Here is a 19,444-nt window from a genome sequence, read left to right on the forward strand (position 1 = left end):
AACTAGTTGAATCCGGTCTAATGTCGTTTGGTTTACAAGTTTCGAATATGTGGTTAATTATACATTCGAGTGTAAACGGTTGCTAGTGTTTAATTTTATTGTTCCAATATAACTTCGCAAGAATATTTTGTACAAACGTCTTTAATATTGTTTAGACTACCTTGTTAGTAATAAGGCTGCATATACTGAAGGAACTCGGTATATGCAGTTCAAAATCCGGGTCAGACTACTAACAAGTTACTAGATATTTCTATCATTAACTGATCTGATCGAATGACTGAATATATTTCAAGGCAGTGTCCTTTGGAACGATGTAATGGTTCTAATGCTACCTAATACGTCCAAATCTGATCAATAAATATCAAATAAAATAAAGAATCACATACATACATCCATGAACCCAGAGAATACTGCACTTCTTTTTGGGTAGTCATGTAAGAGGAAAGGACTTGAATATTTTCAAAGAAATCGGTCGTGCTGAACTGTTTAAAAATTAAGTTGTAAAGGATACGATCCATGACTAATAAAGTTGAATAGTAAATGTATTTAGTAATAACTCGTGTATATGTTACTGTAAAAGCTCGAACTAAGATAAATCTTAATATTTTCCAGTAAAACCTAAGATTTACCGACATGAGTTGGTCTAAATGTTTTAGTATAACTGGACGATTTTTACGGACGTTTACCATTCCAATCTAACCTAACCTAACAAGTAAATCCTAAGATTTACCAAGTGAATGGTTGTAAAAGTTCGAATCCCAAATTTTTATGGACATTTACCATACCTATTGGGTAAATCTTAGGTTTTATTGGAAAATATTAAGATTTACCGTAGTTCGAGCTTTTACAGTAACATATACATAACGTGTACAAAATGCTTCATGATATCTTGTCGACAATTAGGTCGTAATATAATTATATAAGAAACCAGTAACATCGTTCTGAGAGCAATATATCTTTTGTTGAGACAAATTATCTCATGTAAGAGGATTATGATTGCGAACGGAGTTACAACGTAGGGGAGCTCACAGCCTATTTACAAATTATAATTTCATAATATCATTCAATTTGTAAATTATAATGAATTAATTATATATATATATATATATATTGGACAACATCACATACATTACTCTGATCCCAATGTAAGTAGCTAAAGCACTTTTGTTATGGAAAATCAGATGTAACGACGGTACCACATACACCCAGACCCAAGACATCGTAGAAAACTAATGAACTTTTTCTAATCGAGTCGGTCGGGAATCGAACCCGGGACGTTGGAGTGGCGTACCCATGAAAAGCGGTATACACACTACTCGATCACGGAAATCGTCAATTGTAAATATAAGGGTGCTGAGTTGGCCTAGTTGATTAATCGCGCGCATCTTAACCGATGATTACGAGTTCAAGCCCACAAACACTGAATTTCCATGTCCTTAATTTGTATTTATAATAATTCAATTCGTGCTCGGCGACGAAGGAAAACAACGTGGAGAAACCTGCGCGTCAAATGTCAATGAAATTCTGACACATGTCAACCAATTTGACTAAGAGCAACGTTGTGAAATTCGTTCCAAACCTTCTGCTTAAAGTTAGGGGAGCGCTTAGCCCAGCAATGGGACATTTACCGGTCAATGCTTTGAGATTTGAGATTGTGCTCAAATGAAAATCTAAACCGATCATTATTCTCGATAATTATAAGATGTTCCAATTAATTCGAGCTCCGGTGGCTTAATTAATAGCATTGATATTAAACAATACGAAAGAATTATTTAAATACTGAGTTTCTTGACAATTCTTCTCAGTGAAATCTAGATTTGGAACTTGTGGTAACTTTAATTTATTTTAATCTTGCAAAATGACTGTAAATTACTTACAAAAGCCTACTTAAGCATAGTATATTATTTTGATTTTATTTATTTGCCTTTTGATATTTTTAAGAGACCCGTAGGATTTACTTGATGGTACGATTTCGTGGCCAGTGTAACTACAAGCACATGGGACGTAACATCTTAGTTCTCAATGTTGGTGGCACATTGGCGATGCTTGACCATTCGTCAATATTTCTTACAGGACCATTGCCTAGCGGCTGTGGTGACCACTTACCACAATATGTGGCCCATTTGCTCCATCGCCTACCGCTAAGTTGAAGCTATATCTTTATTATTTTAGCATATTCTAGCACTTGTGTTCCCTTAATCTGATAAGACTTACTTTTTTACTCTGTGGAAAAATAAACTCATTGATACAAATATATAGATAAAAAGAATATGGAATGAAAGAATGAAAAACGTAAACAAAATTAAAGTAAATTTTTTACATCAAACTCAAATTCTAACTGAACGAATGTATAATACTATTTGACATTAAAAATTTCATTTAGATAAGGTTTCATAATATTGGTGCGAAGTGTAGAAGTGACTTGCAGTTGACAAGGAAATGACATCAAAATAATCATAGGTTCAATCAAAGGTTTCAAAATTCCTAAAAAATATTTTGGTATCTTTAATATTTATATAAAATAAGTACTAAGCAACACTTTTATATCAACAAGTCACTGAGACATGTTCATACGTAATTGTACTATCCCGGCTAAGAGCTACACACTCTACTTGTAAGCCCCACTAATGAGATCATTATGAGCCGATGAGCCATTTAGACAAAAATAAACGATATTAACCTACATTCAAATAATATTACACGTTGCAAATAAAACTAAGTCACTTTAGTTGTTTTGTTTCTTCTCGGTATCAACATTTACTAATTTAATTATAAATCAATAGTTCTTGAAAGATTCTCGAGGATGAAATGATATTAGAGATATACTTTGCCAATTTCTGACCTCAGCTGTGAGAGCGGATCTAGGGTTGTTAGTTAATTCGGGGTTCAGAATGCGATAGATATGTCCCAAAAGTATCTCCCTGGAGGTCTGTAATAGGGTAAGGGTTTCGTCCTTGGAAATCATCAGATTTTACATGATATTATAAAACTGAGTTTTTTTAAAGTGACATTTGAAAAAGAACTCATCAGTTTCGTTGTTATAGTTATTATGGATTAGCTTAAATTTTTGATTATTAATATTTGAGAAACATCTAATATCCATTGATCTGTGCTAGCACTCTTCTAACGATCTCCCCACCTATCAGATTTTTAGTGACCTTCCTGGGCGGCTCATCTATGGTCCAATCAATGGTCAAAATCTTCATTCCGCTACCAACGCACGACGCTCTCAACGCTCGGCATCTTGTTTTTTTGCACCCGAGGTTAAAACGGGTCCATCTATTATGGATGATGTCTGGAGGTACGACTGCGTACGACCGGCTTGTATGCCGTGACGGCAAGCAGTTCGATGCTCTCGTTGCCACGATATACGTCATCGTACATCGTACCTCCAAGTCGTAACTTGCAACATTTATATGTTTGACATAATATACATGATAAGCCATAATTGGTTCATTTTTCATATTAACTATTTTTGAAACAAGCGGTAAATTATTAAGCTAAAATAGTCAAAGCAAAGATGGCATCACGAGATAAGGATGAAGGTCTCTTAATGCGTTATGCTTAACTAACATTATTTTGTTAATTAACTTTACCACATAGTCAACGCCTCTTGAAATTAAAACGGCTTCGTACCTGAGGCTTAAACGAGTTGATAACTCAAATATTAATGTTTCATTTTCATGTCCATTTTATAAACCCTATAATTATGGAGTTGTTATTAGCTTCGCATGGGTAGCTATTATTGGGAAATTTCGTTAACGGTATCGTTTTATTAAAATATAATAGAGTATTATCTCATCATACATAGAGTCTCAATCCGTATACTCTTGACGGAAAACGAATTCACTTAGTAACATTTTTGGTACTGAGTTTAGGTACTATCCACTCGAATATTCTACCAATGTACAGAAATGGGTGCTTAATACTTTATTTCGCTTTGAAGATTGAGTGAGCTAGTGTAATTACAGGCTCTAGGGATATAACATCATAGTTCTCAAGGTTGGAGGCGCATTGGTGATGTAAAGGATGATTAAAATTTATTGACACTTGGTAGTGATAATAATCACTATTAGGTAGCTCATTTTCCAGTCTTTCCACCAATTTCAAATCAATAAAACGTATTATCAATAAGAATATGCCTTTGGTGCCTGTCTGATACTTGACACCCAAGGACACGCACCAAATATAAGGTTTTTCTCGTTATATGTTTTTTTTTCGCTAAAAACATTCACTACGTTGATTATCCCAGACGTATGAAGCTGGGAAAAGTAACTAGTGTAAATATAAAAATGCTACGTCGTTATTTGGTTTCGGTCTTTTATACCATAAAGTTACTAAATTCATAATAACATTGACAGAATCCTTAGAAATTACAATAAATGTATACACATAATCTCTGTAATATATTCGTTGCGACATCAAAAGGTAACATGTGTAAAGGATATCTTTTGACAATATTAGCCCTTGTTAATTCGTACAGAGAACCCTTTTTACAGGGATTAATCATACCTTATCTTAGAAACTCATCAGACCTTTTGCATTACGGATTCGTGACGAAAAAAGATCTTTTGTATGTTAAGTTTTCGTTACATATTCAGACTCATTTTGAGGGTACGACAGTATTAGGGGCAAATGTTGTTATGAACCCCATGAGGCTCTTTCATTTACATTATTTTAACATATGATTTATCGATGAATATATATACAAAGATAAATAAGAGACTATATATATAAACTCAAATTTTTACTGTTATATATTTCATTCCTTACTTCACCAATGCGCCACCAACCTTGGAACTAAGATTTTATGTTTCTTGTGTCTGAAGTTACGAAAGTATTCCTTTCGAAACACAATAATTCCAAGTAGTACCGTTTGGCAAAGGAATATATGTTGAGTGGGTATTATCCCGACTTGGGATTGAAACCCGGGACTCTGACTGTAGCTTTATAAAGCTTCAAGATTGATGAACTTATATGGTTATAGGAAAACATTTGAATAACTCTGATACAATCAGAATCAAAATACTATCATATATTTTTATTTTACTTTCATTTTTAAAAGCTATAACAACCTTTCATGCACGTTTTGAGGTTGTCTGGTTGAGAATGTACTCGTTAAGCTCACCTTCTGTTAAATTTTTGTTATGCAATAAGGTATAAAAATAAATTCAATAAACTGGAACGACTTTAAAATTTCGCAATCCGGTTTATTTTCGTCCTCCGAAAAAATTACACAAGATTATGTCCCTATACGTTTTTACCGGAAGTTACATTACTCTGTAGCTTACTGTGTTATACATATATTTCAATGGTGGCCTTTACTACTTATATAACTACGAAATATTGTTCTTGTTTTATCGATTTTTTATCTAAAACGATATTTATATTCGTTTTACATAATCCGATTTCATACGATTCACTTGGTGGTAGGGCTTTGTGCAAGCCCGTCTGGGTAGGTACCACCCACTCATCAGATATTCTACCGCCAAATAACAGTACACTGTATTGTTGTGTTCCGGTTAGAAGGGTGAGTGAGCCAGTGTAATCACAGGCACAAGGGACTTAACATCTTAGTTCCCAAGGTTGGTGGCGCATAGGTGATGTAAGGAATGGTTAATATTTCTTACAGTGCCTTTGTCTATGGGCGGTGGTGACCACTTACCATCAGGTGGCCCATATGCTCGTCCGCCAACCAATACCATAAAAAAAAATACTCTGTATTTTTCAACTTTTTTTATCACAAACATGTGCCTTCGGTTCTATTTTAACTTACATAAAACGTTTGATCCGACTTTAAAATTAGAAAAACTTAAAACCTATCATACTATACTCATGAATATCAGTGACATTATACATTTATCTTAATATTTAATTAAATTTCAGCTATTTAAAAAAGACGCTAGCTGATAATCGCAAACATTCGTAAATAACCTATTTGATCTTTGACCCGTGATTTTACCCGACCCGAATTTGGTACTCGGAACATTCGGGATGTTTCCAGATTCTTTTAATATCGAATTAAAACTCCAAACGAAATTTCCGCTTTAACCTATCCCTAGTGAGTTACTATGCTGATTACGCTATCATTCTAGCTAGAAGAATGAAATTAATTAATTAATTATACTGTGTTCAACTTTGGCCCTAAAGAAAGTCCTAAAGTTACATCGCCCTCTAAGTGAAATTGCACTTTGATACAATGTATTAGAGTATGTTGTTGTTAGATATTCTATTTAATAATAGGGTTGTCACGAATTGTAAAAAAAAATATTTATAATAATTTATTTCATATAATATAGATTTCAAGCTGAATATTAATGTTAGTTAATAAAACACTTCTAAAATAAAAAAAATAGTAATTTATATGCATATATTATGTGTCTAAAATGAATGACTTCTCATTGGTCTAATTGCTTGATATATCACAGATCCTGAGGTTCTAGGTTGAAGCTCCAGATCGGCGAGATCAAAGGTTATTTGGTTTTTCTGTTAAAACATTCTCAGTAGCAGCCCGGAGTCTAGAAGTTGGAAGTGTATACACTCCCGTGTAATATAATGTATTATAGTGTACTGGTGTTTTATTTAATTACCTAACTTAACTGTCGGTTAAGAGTAAATACTTAATGCGTTTCCGGTTCTACCACATTCCTAAGCTGTGTTTAGTTAAAATGTATTTTAATTTGATCTGTTATTATACATATTTATATATGAACGCGTTACTAAAATAACTGATAGAGGAAATATTTACTACATTCCTTTACGAGCGCTTGAGGACGAAACATATAAAAGGCTTGCTTTCTGCATTTCATACATTTTATTCGAATTGCTGTGGTCACGTGACTCAGACAGGTCGACGTGAAACTCCGTCGTAACGTCCGGAGAAATAAATAAAGAAATAAGATCGCCATTAAAACTCGAAGAATATAATGTATGTTATAGTGGCATATATCGTGAATGTTTAAGGTTTTTATTTCATTACCTGTAAAATGATTAATTTTTTTTGTTAAAAAACCGAGCAAGTGCTAGTTGGTCTCAAACACTATGGGTTCCGTACCACCACACAATTCTGAAATATATACGCTTATAGAAATGTTTCCTCTACTTGGTCTATTATCTTGATTCCAGTCAACGACAAGTACCCTATGGGGTTTGAATCCCTTTGCGTATGTAAGGGAAACGAGTCATAAACGGCCATATCTTTTGATTGCCTAGTCTTAAGACGTTTGATATTTTCTCAGCTTCAAGGGACCTCAGATTTCAACTTTATACCTATACGTGTACCTGAGGAAAATGTACTTAACGGACTGACAGACAGGTGGATAGTCGGACAAATAAGTGAACTAAAAAAAGGTAAGGTAGTTAATAATAGTTATTTATTTAGATTGAGGAAAGCTTTTTAAAGATAAAAATAATCTATATATATTAATAATTTTGTGCAGGTCTACGATAGACCCGATCGAAACCTATCCGCAATTATAAATAATAATTTTTTAATCGCAAAATTCGTATAAGCGAGATATTTCGATATTAAATCCATAGAATTTAATGACATGACAGTTCAATGGACGGCCATGTTTGACGTTTACGGTTGCGTTCAGAAAGTGTGTTCTAAAAAATTCGTGCGAGGGTACGGTAGACTCGGTGGAAAATTATCCACAGTAAATTATAGATCGAAGCTTAGCAAAGGATGAAACATATTTTTTTATATATTTTACCCGACCGAAGCTGGGTTCTCATCTAATATATAGATAATTATCTGTACATCCCCACATCGTACAGGTAAAATTAATACAAAAATACCGCCATTATTTAACTAACGACGAATTCCATCGTGTTTGAACACACAAATAATTAGGACCAAAACATTTTCTCTACTAAGCCTCATTGGCTCATTTATTTTTCGTCTTCATTTACCGTCAAGACTACCTTTTCTGATGAGAGTGATATGAGGGGGACGATGATTGCCGTAATTTTGTTCGGAGAATATATCTACGGTCAAAACTAATCAATCCAATAACACAAAGAGAGCGTTACATGACGAGCGTATCGGTATAACTTTTACTAGACATCAATAGGTTAATATATTAATGGCTGGTATTTCTATTTAATTAGTCCAATATTGATTGATGACCCCATTGCCGAGATGGCCTAGCGGTTAGCAAGCGTGCATCTTAAACGATCATTATGGGTTCAAACCCAGGCAAGCACCACTGAATTTTCATGTACTAAATTTGTATTTATAATTCATCTCGTGCTCGGCGGTAAAGGAAAACATTGTGAGAAACCTGCACGTGTCTAATTTCAATGAAATTCTGCTACATTTGTATCCGCCAACCTTCTCCTCAAAGGGAGAGGAGGCCTTAGCCCAAGAGTAAATTACCAAAATTTACAGGCTGAGATGTTGCTGTGTATGTCTTGTGGCTAGATACATAGTCGCAGATCGCTAAACATATAATCCTGAGTTCAAACCTAGGATTAGGCTGATATACAGAATGTACATTTTCGTGCCTCAGAAAACACGTAAACCCATTATTCCTGCACCGGAACTCTTTCCGGTCATGTCGGATCGGCCGTTCCATCAGCTTATGAGTGTGAGGGAATACAGAGTGCATCTGTGCTTGCGCACAAACTTTTGCACTAAATGTCCTGCGTAGACGAGCTGAACCTGGGCTTTTAATTTTTCCAACTTTAGCTATATTATACAACCATCACTCCGCATTTTACCATTCCAGAGGTGAATTGAACAAAGTAGCTACCTACACCAGGAAGTGTGATTTTCGCATTTATAACACTCATACGCCGATACACGAATATTAAGATCGTCAGTAAACAGATCTATACACTATCAATATAACTAACGAATGGATCAGTCGTAAAGTAAAAAAACGTATTTATAATTGAGTGCGTCTTCCTTGCAACATACATCAATATATACCGTAAATATTTGTTATTGTTAAAATTATACGCTCTTTAATTTCGTCAAATGTTTAAATTTGAAGATTGTAGTTTCTTTCTGAATAAGCATATACTTCTACAAAAGTCGTTTCTAATTTCAAACCATATTATATATGTAATAGTTCAGACTTATTTATATTTTAGATCATCCTGATATTATTCTATATTGAAACCCAATACACGTGTTCGTAATAAAACTATTTCCTCTGCGTTTGGACTTCTATATCCCAACCAAGCGAGACAATTATGATGCTATAGAAATCCAGTCGCAACTTCGTAAACAAAATCATACCATGCGAGAATGTACATGTTACAGACAGATTTCTTCCCGGTCAAAACTAATTACGACCGGGAATACAATCAAACGCACTTTTATTTTTAATATTAAGCCTGTGTATTTACATAGGTTATTGTTTGGTTCCTGTAAACTTGACATTTGGGATACGACTTACACACATTGTCCTTCTACGAATAGTACATAACTGATACTCTACACAAACAAACCTTACATAAAAAAAAATATTAGTGTATCTGACCTAAATATAATCTTAAAAGTTTTTTTTTAATTTTAATGAGTTTACAATTATTTTAGTAACTTAGAATTAAACTAGACATTAGTTTCGTAGTGTTTAACTTGACAATCACTAAGTAAGTGTAATGCTTCTATATTGAATAAAGGAATTTGATTTGATTTGTGTATTGCACATTCCTCTCAAATAATTATAATTTTAGTTAGAATAGTGGCAATCAATTGGTATGAAATATATAATACAGGTAACATTTTATAATAAGTCCATATATGATGTATACTTTTATTTTCCTTATGGTATGTAGATCCGGAATGTTACATAATACGATCCTGAATTATTCAACCAAATTCTTTACGTTTGTTCCTAACACCCTTCACATAAAATATATTTGCATACTCATACGTTGAAATATAAAAAAATACTGACCTCAAACTTGCTGGTATTCGGGTTCATATCCAGAAGAGAATACGACGCCACGCGGTCGCCATTACTGTTGATTATTACTTCCCCAGTTATGCCTGGAAATAAATAATATATAAAGTACGCGTAATAGTTCAGTGGAAATAACATGACGATTCCAAGCTGTGGTAGCTCATTCAAATCGTTTTTAAATATTGAAAACATATATTTTATCACATGATCACTATTGTTCTCGAACTGGTAAGAATTTAAAATTTTTAATTTCTTTGTCATATATGTGGACGGACTTGCAAATGGCTGGATGATAGTGGTCACCACGGTCCATCATTCTTCAAATCACCAATGCGCAACCAAATTTCGGGACTAAAATCTTATTTCCCTAGTGCCTGTAAATTGGCTCACTCACCCTTGAAACCAGAACACAACAATAATAATCATTGATATTTGGCGGGAGAATACGTGCACAAACTATTGCACAAAGTCCACCAAGTACTGTAGAATTACGAGTCAAATGTGCCTGTTAGAGCCTGTTTAATTGATGTATATTTTAATTAGAATATTACTAATAGAGAATACGAATAAAATAAAGATTATTTGAGAGACGAATATTTTACAATGAATCATTAAATAGACAAAACAAAATTAATTAATCTTAATTAAAAATATAAAAGAAAGAAACAATGGACATGGATACGACAAGGTTCTCAATCGGATATCACGGATTCAAATACAGAATAGCAAGAAAACATCGTAAGAAAATTTACATTAGACGGTTGAATGAAGGAATACCTTTTGTTTAAGGGGAGAGAAGTATTTCGTCCAGTGGATTTAAGAACTATTACGACAATAATATGTTAATTTTTAAGGATTTTATTATAAGTGGTACTTGGTGGTGATCAAGCACTAGGTCGGTACCACCCACTCATTAGATATTCTACCATCGAACTGGTAGTTAATCCTTATTATTGTTGTGTTCCAGTTTGAAGAGAGAGTGACCCAGTGTAACTAATGGCACAAGAAATAAACAGTTAATTTTCAAGATAGGTGTAAGGAATGGTTAATATTTATTATAGCGCCAATGTCTAATGGTAGGTGGTGACCACATACCATAAGTGTAATAATTATAATTATATAAACGAAATTCGCACTTAAAAAGGAATTTACCTTTCCTTTGTAAAACGAATTGTTATATGAAACTTAAAAGAACTTTATTGGAGAATCAGCGTGAGATAATACGCATGTGTTCGAAGTCATTCCGACAAATGTATATCAACCAACGTGCTCCATCTCGGTTGATGAAATAATCCCCAAAACCTTGTTCATAAATTAAATCCTCGTTGTGGAATATTTACGCCCTGTTACTTTCTGAGCCGCTTATTTATCGCCCGTTTCTGTCTTTAATATAGTCTTTAACGTCTATAAATTTAGTAGATGTATTCAACAGTAGGTTGTCGAAACAGAATGTATAATACGGAGTCTATTCCTGGTCAATATCAAAGTTCGAGCTAAAAACAAATTTTGCTGATCGTTAAAACTATTCGGCAGTTCGAAAAAAATATATATTTAAAAATGGAATGTAAGGTCAGAGATGTTGATAAAAAAAAAAAATAATAATTCAGATTTGTGTTTGGTTATTTAATTCAAGCCTGTTCAAATAGTTATCAGTGAAGAGCGAGCTAGTATTATCATAGGCACATAAATAAATAAATATATATTGGACAACATCGCATGCATTACTCTGATCTCAATGTAAGAAGCTAAAGCACTTGTGTTATGGAAAATCAGAAGCAACGACGGTACCACAGACACCCAGCAACATTGAACACTAATGAACTTTTCTACATCGACTCGGCCGGGAATCAAACCCGGAGAGGCATACCCATGAAAACCGGTGTACACCGGAGGTCGTCAAAACATGGGCCATTCTATTACGTTAGTTATAAGTTAATATTTCGTACAGTGCCAATATATCAGTTTCATTAAAGTTTTTGAGCCGACAACCAGATACATCTCTCGTCTGCCTTTTCATTAAATTACAAAGAAATGAACAATTCATTAAAAATGTCTTCTTATAGATCTAGTATTGAAATTTTACTGTTACAATATTATATCATTATTGTAATACCGTCAACTTCAAATCAACTAAATCATCTTTCATATTACGCATACAATCATTGTATCAAGGAAACTCGTACACGATTTGTATCGAAATTTTACAAAATATTAAAGTAACGCTACAATCTTTTTAGAACTTAAATTCTACTGAGAACAATCGGCAATCTTAATCTTTAATTTACCACTGTTGTGATTCAGTTTCAATAAAACAATATCATTAAACCTATAACAAATAAATCCTTCCAAGAATTTTATATATATTTTGTTTATGTTATTTGACGAATAAAATTTTTATTGATCGTAAAGCGCCTAATAAACAATAGATAGCAACAACGCGATATCAGTTTGATTCTTGTCAATAGAGAATTTACGACGACATATTTATATACACTGTTTGAATATTCTGGGTCATATTTTAAGTACACAACGTAGTTTATTCAAAATCACAATATTTTTGTTATATATTTTGAAACGTCGGTACAGAATTAAATTAAATATGCCACCGGTTTATCAATTCTACCAAAAAGAGCGTACGAGAACCTTATAAATCATTTTTTCAACGAATTTATTATAATTAACATCATCATCCTAGTGCCCTTATCCCAATTTTATTTGGGATCGGCGCAGCATGTCTTCTTCTTCCATCTCTGTCTGACGTCATCTCACAAGTTACATTCTTTCCAGCCATATCGTATTTCACACACATCCATCGTTTTATTGGTCGTCCCCTTCATAACTTTTAACATAAGAATTTAAAAAAATGTTTTAATAGTCAATTATGCAGTCGTATTAATTGGAAACCACATAACAACATTGCTCCAAAAAGGATTTATGTAAAACATGGCACGAGCCTCAAAAATGACATTTTTTTAACATTTTAAATGCCCTGGGCCATTTAATGGATTATGGCTATGATTGCTGGCCAAAGACATAATTTTATCTTAATAGAGAAGGGTTAGGCACGGATAGATTTAAGGCAGAAGGCAAAAGAGTTTTCGCAAGACATTTTTCTTCAATGAGCAAATTCAGAACTTGAAAACTCAGTGCAATGGAACATCTCAGCTCCCCAATGTAATATACTTGGTATTTTAAGAGGATTACGGCATTTGCATTGCAAATCTTAGTCGACCATGAGATCTTAAATGGTGTGTCCCAAATGGCTGTAATAACTTCGACACGCTTTCAATCAAACTTGATCATAGTATTACAAAATATGTCTACTTGAAGGTAAAAATTCTGATGAATGATTGATATATACATTTTAAAATTATAACAGGTCTTACTTATATAGGTACATGCTAGGCACCAGTCTCGTCTCCTAACTAGCAATGCATCCGTTGTAATTATTTTGTAATGGACGCACTGCTGCTTCTTCTTCGTTCCATATTCAAACTTTCTTGACATAATGATTTTAGAAATCTTAATAGTAAATCACTTAATGTTTTAATTAATAATATCTCCAATCAATAACATATTGGATACAATGCCTCTATATCAAATATACAAAGAAGTACTAAATATTTTGAGTTTAATGCAACTCAATAAACCTATACATCCTACATAAGTGATTAATGAATTATTATGAAAACAAAAGCGTTACATAAAATTAAAGGAAAACCAAACAAAAATTTACAAATTTGTAATAGAACCACGTACTATACTTGTCTCCTTAAACTCGCAAACAATCGTATTAATATCATGCTTGATGACAGATGAAAATATAAAAGAAAGTTTGTAAAAGGGAGAATTGTAGCTGCCTCCAATTCTTCGTTACAAATGTGAACACGGTTTTATTATTATACACTTTTCAGATTCCTAGCATGTTTCCAACAAAGATATATTGTAAACAATTTTAATCTACTTCTAATTGTAGAATAGATTTAAAACTTTACAAGTCTATAGTTCAGATAAAAATACAATAATTTGGTAACATTGATCATATCAGATGAGAATTATAGATGTCTTTATTGGTAACTAATAAACCAAGTTTTGGCTAATTAATTTGTCCTGTCAAGTTAGTGTTCATTTATCGTTTAGACTAAGTCCCATTATTACAAGCTATTATTGCTTAGTGATAGAATTATGGTGATTAATTTGTTGATAATTCATCTCTTTCGGAAGTTTTCTTGGTGGCTTTGTGCAAGCCCGTCTGGGTAGGTACCAACCACTCATCAGATATTCTACCGCCAAATAGCAGTACTCGGTATTGTTATGTTCCGGTTTGGAGGGTGAGTGAGCCAGTGTAACTACAGACACAAGGGACATAACATCTTAGTTCCCAAGGTTGGTGGCGCATTGGTGATGTAAGGAATAGTTAATATTTCTTACAGCGCCATTGTCTATGGGCGGTAGTGACTACTTACCATCAGGTGGCCTATTTGCTCGTCCACCTACCGATATCATAAAAAAAGAAGTGTTTACATACATATATATTATCAGTTCGCTATATGTGAGGTTCGCTTGTCTGATCTCAAAGTTCGTTTGTGGTGTCGTGTTTTATCATATGGACCTAGTTCTCTAAGCATGTACGTTCATTAAATTCGACAAACCTTGAAATGTTCTATTCCACATGTTTCTGATGACCGCCGCTCCATCCAATTGTCCCCTGGGGTCATTGGCCTGTCTCAAAGTATCGTTAAGCGCCAACGCGTAAAGGAGCACAGCATCGTAGAACGCAGCTACGAATGTGGATACAACTTCGCCTTTGCCGAATGTATAGTTATACTTTGTTTCTGCTAGTTCTTTGACCTATAAATAAAAATATATTAGTTATAAAAAGACATAATAAATGCCTATGCTAGGGATATGTATGAGTAAAACCGGAAAAAAATATTAAATGTATTTTTGTGTTCCGGTTTGAAGGAACAAGGGACAGAACATCTTAGTTCCCAAGGCTGATGGCGATTAATATTTCTTACAGTGCCATTGTCTAAGGGCGATGATGACCACTTAACTTTAGTTGGCCCATTCGTTCGTCTACCTATATCTTAAAAAAATAACAATTTTTTCTGATTGTTTTAAATTGTTCCACGAAAAATGGCGTAGAACGCGCGTTTGATATAAAATACAGAAATAATTAACTTAGAACAATATTTAAATTATAATTATTCACCGTATTTAGATCAATTATTATTTCCTTTCCCTTTGAAAATCGTTTTCTTTAAAAAATATTTTATTTAAAAGTTAAAGCACGTGGGTGGAAAAACATTCATTAGACTTTATACTTTCAGAAATGTTTATTTTTAGCTCGAAAACTGACGTTTAATTAAAAATTGTAGGTCAGTTTTGAGTTTCTAGAAGATTATTAATTAGATATTGTAAGAATTTAATGCTTTAATAATTTTAAAGTTCAGACTTTCAAAGACCTTTATTAAGAATCTAAATCACGTCGCTTCAAAGGAATCGTTAAAATGAATAATGAATAAAATGTTAATTGAACTTTGTCCAGAACTGGATGGTCTTTTGCAAGTGATAATACTTATATAATGAACCTAGTTCAGGAAGTAAACGCAAACTTTCAAGTTTGCGGTTACGAATGAGTACTATGGAGATTTAGGCTAGGAGCAACAGGAACTTAGACGATAGTAAGTTGTCTAGAACCTTCGTTCCCTTGTGCATAAACTATGTAATTAGTATATACACAGTATATGATTTTATCATCACTAAGCTCAAGATCTGAAACATCATCACACATTCAATATTTACACTGAAACACAACAATGAAACAAAACTTTATTTCTGGTTGAATAAATTTGAGGATAACGCTGACATTGGAATACTTTTCTCACCGTGTATTTACTGCTAAGCTTACAGTATATTTACGAATTAGGGAAAAAATATTATAGCAGGATTTTTTCAGAAAATATTTGAGCTAATTTGTTGATATCCAAAGCCGTTGTAGACAAATTACGTCCTAAACACCTTTTATTGTATTCAAACAATGAAATTGTAAATGTACCTGATCAGAAAATTCTAAATATTCTTTTTTCTCTGGTGCAGGACTGGTAACGGTAAGGACAGCACTATACGCCCGTCTCGCTCGCTCGTTTCTTTCGTCTGTATCCCCTTCGACCTTCCAGGGTTCTTTGGACGAAGCTGACGCCAAGCTATAGAAGAAATATTACGATAAATTTAAATTTTATTATGGTAATTATGGACATATGTAGTTAAAATACTTACTTAGAAAATAGTTCGATGTTGAAGAAGACGTATTCTCCAGAGGAAACCATGTTCAGATCCTCAGCTGCCAGCATTATCTCGCGAACAATATTCGGATTCGCGCATACCACCACAACTGTAAATAAAGTTTCATAGTAAAATATTACAGTTTTTATCTAATAAATAACACAATGTAATAAATAAAAAAACTATTATTTTTTTAATTGAAATAATTTATTATTGATTTAGTGATAAAAAAAACGTTAAGTGTTTTTTAAAATACATTTTACAAATAACAATAAAGACTGCCTAGTCATGTCCTAGACAGTGACCATCTCGCTCTCTGTCTTGCTCACTCTCAAAGACAACATGCTCTGCCCAGCTAATGGGATGCGTTTCACTGTCGCGTTTACTCTTTTCACATTTTTAATGATGTTTTAAATGAATTGTATTAAATAATACTTAAGAGGCTATAATATTTGAGATGTAACTATGTTATATATTTTGTAATGTTTTATAAATTTTTCATAAAAGTATCATTTTAACAAATATTTAAGGAGAATTTCATAAATAAATCATTTTAAGGACAACACTTTAATAACATTTTATATTAGGTAATTGTATTGATTTATTATACATTCCATAATACTGGAAACTTTAACATCTTCGTTCTTCAATCTGGGATACTTAAAATATAGTGAACCAGTACCTACTATTTAATTGCGTGCATTCAACAAAAGCGTCATATAAACAATTCATATTATATATAAAAATTATATTGATATCTAAAGCAACCAAGTTTGTTATTTTTTTGAGTCCATATGAAAATAACCGGGTAAGTGCATTTCGGACTCTCGCGTTGATGGTTCCGTAACACCACATAATACTGTCAGATTTACCGGTTTTTGGATTTATTCCTAGTCTTATGCTTCTTGCTATATTACATGATTATAGATCAACAGAAAGAACATAAGAAGAAAGAACAGAAGAAAAGGTTTTGATATGATTGATGTACGACAAATAGCCATGTATTTTGTTTATTGTATTGTCTTAGAGGTTTGATTTTTTCATGGCTTTTAAGGACCATAGAATTCGGTGTTTGGTATTAATATTGACTTTATACCTTTACGCGTTCTTCGGAAAAATGGACAGACTGACGTACAATGAAGTGATTTTATAATGGTTCCTTTTTTCCCTAATCCCTAATAATCCCTAAATTAAAATTTACGCTTCTGTAAGACAACACACATATCTTAAATTATTTTTCTTCAGATACACATAAATGTGGCATTAAAATCAAAAGAATTTCAACTCCCACAAAAACAGCACAAAGGTTAATTGGCGTGTAATATAAAAACGTTAATCCTTTAATGGAATTGCAGACTAATTTTATGCCTTTGAGTTAGTTTGACTAGATAATAAAAGATAAGAAACAACCCTGTCTGGAACAGATCGTTCTGAATCAGAAGTGTAGTTAAATGTCCAAAGAAAAATCTCTTTTCAAAAAATCTTCAAAAGAATTCTGAGATCCTGAGAATACACATTTAAACCTATTAAAACTACTGAGTTTCTTACCGTTTCGTTTCGGTAGAATCTTTCCGAACCGGTGGTAGTTTAACATTCAATTCAACCTGACGATTCAAAAGTGCATTTACGAGCTTACATGAACAAATATATATACAATTATATATAGTAGTATAGCAAACAATAAAATATTATATGTAGAAATGACACGTTTAACTCGCTTTTTAAGAAGTTTTTTAATCCATATATAGCCATATATATCTTTAAAATTGTATTATTATATTAAATTCTACCTTTAATAATAAATATTTAACAATATTCATTGGGAATATAACAATATATTCACTTAACCGCTTGTAATAGCCCAAGGGGCGACGATCGTATTCGCGACTATAACTAGACGACTGTTATACTATTCAATTGTTGCTTTGAGAATATTATATTACAATATTGAAATTAGAGTGATTCTTTGATAAAAGTATTTCCAAGTGAAATATCATACTCATTATATCATACTAATAAAATCTAATTACAGATTTACAGAGGAGTAAATTTTTACATAAATTTACAACAAGCTGAAAATGCTTTCACTTGTTCAAAACATAATTAAAAATAATATTCAGAAGTTCCGATTCATTTCGGTACCTGGATTTTTTTTTATTTGAGGTCAAAGGTCCAATATCCCGAAAAAAGCATTTTTAGCTTGTTGTAAATTGATGTCACTTCGAATGTCTAGATTGACCGGGCTAAAGTGCAATGTCAACAAGTAGATATTCAATCAGTTTAAAGTAAAAATATGTATTACATTCGTCTTATAACCTTTTTGGTAAGTTAAAAAATATCAAATTATCGAAATCGTTCGGAAATTAAATTCAAATTATTATCGAAACGATTATTCGTTCGAATATTAATGAGTTTATGAATTCAAGGTCACGCTAACGTGTATTGCGGTAAATATTGTTCGTAAATACTGCCGGCTATTATTAGCTATCATTAAAATACCAAAGTTGAAAATAGACGAGGAAGTCAATTATTTATATGAGAGACCGCAGAAGCAAATGGCTGATTAGTTAGATATATATTACAATCAAAATGCATGGATACACCGTAATTAGACAATTATTACTTCGTGTCAAAATCACGTAACTGTTCAATTTCATATTGTCTCTTTCTAATGCCTACCAATGACTTATTTTATATCTCTTTCTTATAATAGCTGCTCGAATTAGTCCCGATGTAATAAATGTTTTTCTTTACTTCTCGATCGCAATATAAACCATCCAATTTTATCGAAATTGGTTCAATCGTTTCGGAGGAGTTCAGTTATAGACACACGCGCAAAAGATTTATATATATATATATATGAAAAAGTTTCTCTTATTTTTTTATTTCTTCTAGACACACGTACAGAACATGTTTATCTATTTATATATATATTGTATTTTTTTATATTTCTTCTTTGCCCTGCTCTTCGATCTTATTGCTAAATCTTTGTGCTCTTAAGGAAGCCTGTAGATGTTTAATTAATTTTACGTTCCTGAAGTACCTATTAACTTCGTTTTATATATTTTCACGGTCATAATTTTACAAGGCAAGCACCGATGTATGAAGCAATTTACGATCATTAGGTCATATCAAGTTTCAGACTGTAAGGTGCCAACGATTTTCACATGGAAAATTAAACTTTATTACATGTTGAATAAGGTTTAATTTAAACTGTCTGGTTTACTACGGTAATATTG

At 32.7% G+C, this 19,444-nt stretch overlaps 1 protein-coding gene across 2 annotated transcripts in view; it reads right to left on the bottom strand.

Annotated features, from left to right (window-relative positions):
- LOC125071303 (atrial natriuretic peptide receptor 1) overlaps positions 1 to 19,444 on the bottom strand; it is a 141,978-nt gene that overhangs the window by 42,751 nt on the left and 79,783 nt on the right. For both annotated transcript variants that reach the window (XM_047681493.1, XM_047681494.1), the window contains 4 exons: positions 16,200 to 16,314; positions 15,979 to 16,126; positions 14,570 to 14,768; positions 9,912 to 10,003 (listed from right to left, as the gene is read on the bottom strand). In XM_047681493.1, coding sequence (XP_047537449.1) covers positions 9,912 to 10,003; positions 14,570 to 14,768; positions 15,979 to 16,126; positions 16,200 to 16,314 — 554 coding nt within the window. The remainder of the gene's footprint in view (positions 1 to 9,911; positions 10,004 to 14,569; positions 14,769 to 15,978; positions 16,127 to 16,199; positions 16,315 to 19,444) is intronic.

Source organism: Vanessa atalanta, chromosome 19, assembly GCF_905147765.1.
Source record: "Vanessa atalanta chromosome 19, ilVanAtal1.2, whole genome shotgun sequence".
In the NCBI taxonomy this organism is placed as follows: Eukaryota; Metazoa; Arthropoda; class Insecta; order Lepidoptera; family Nymphalidae; genus Vanessa; species Vanessa atalanta.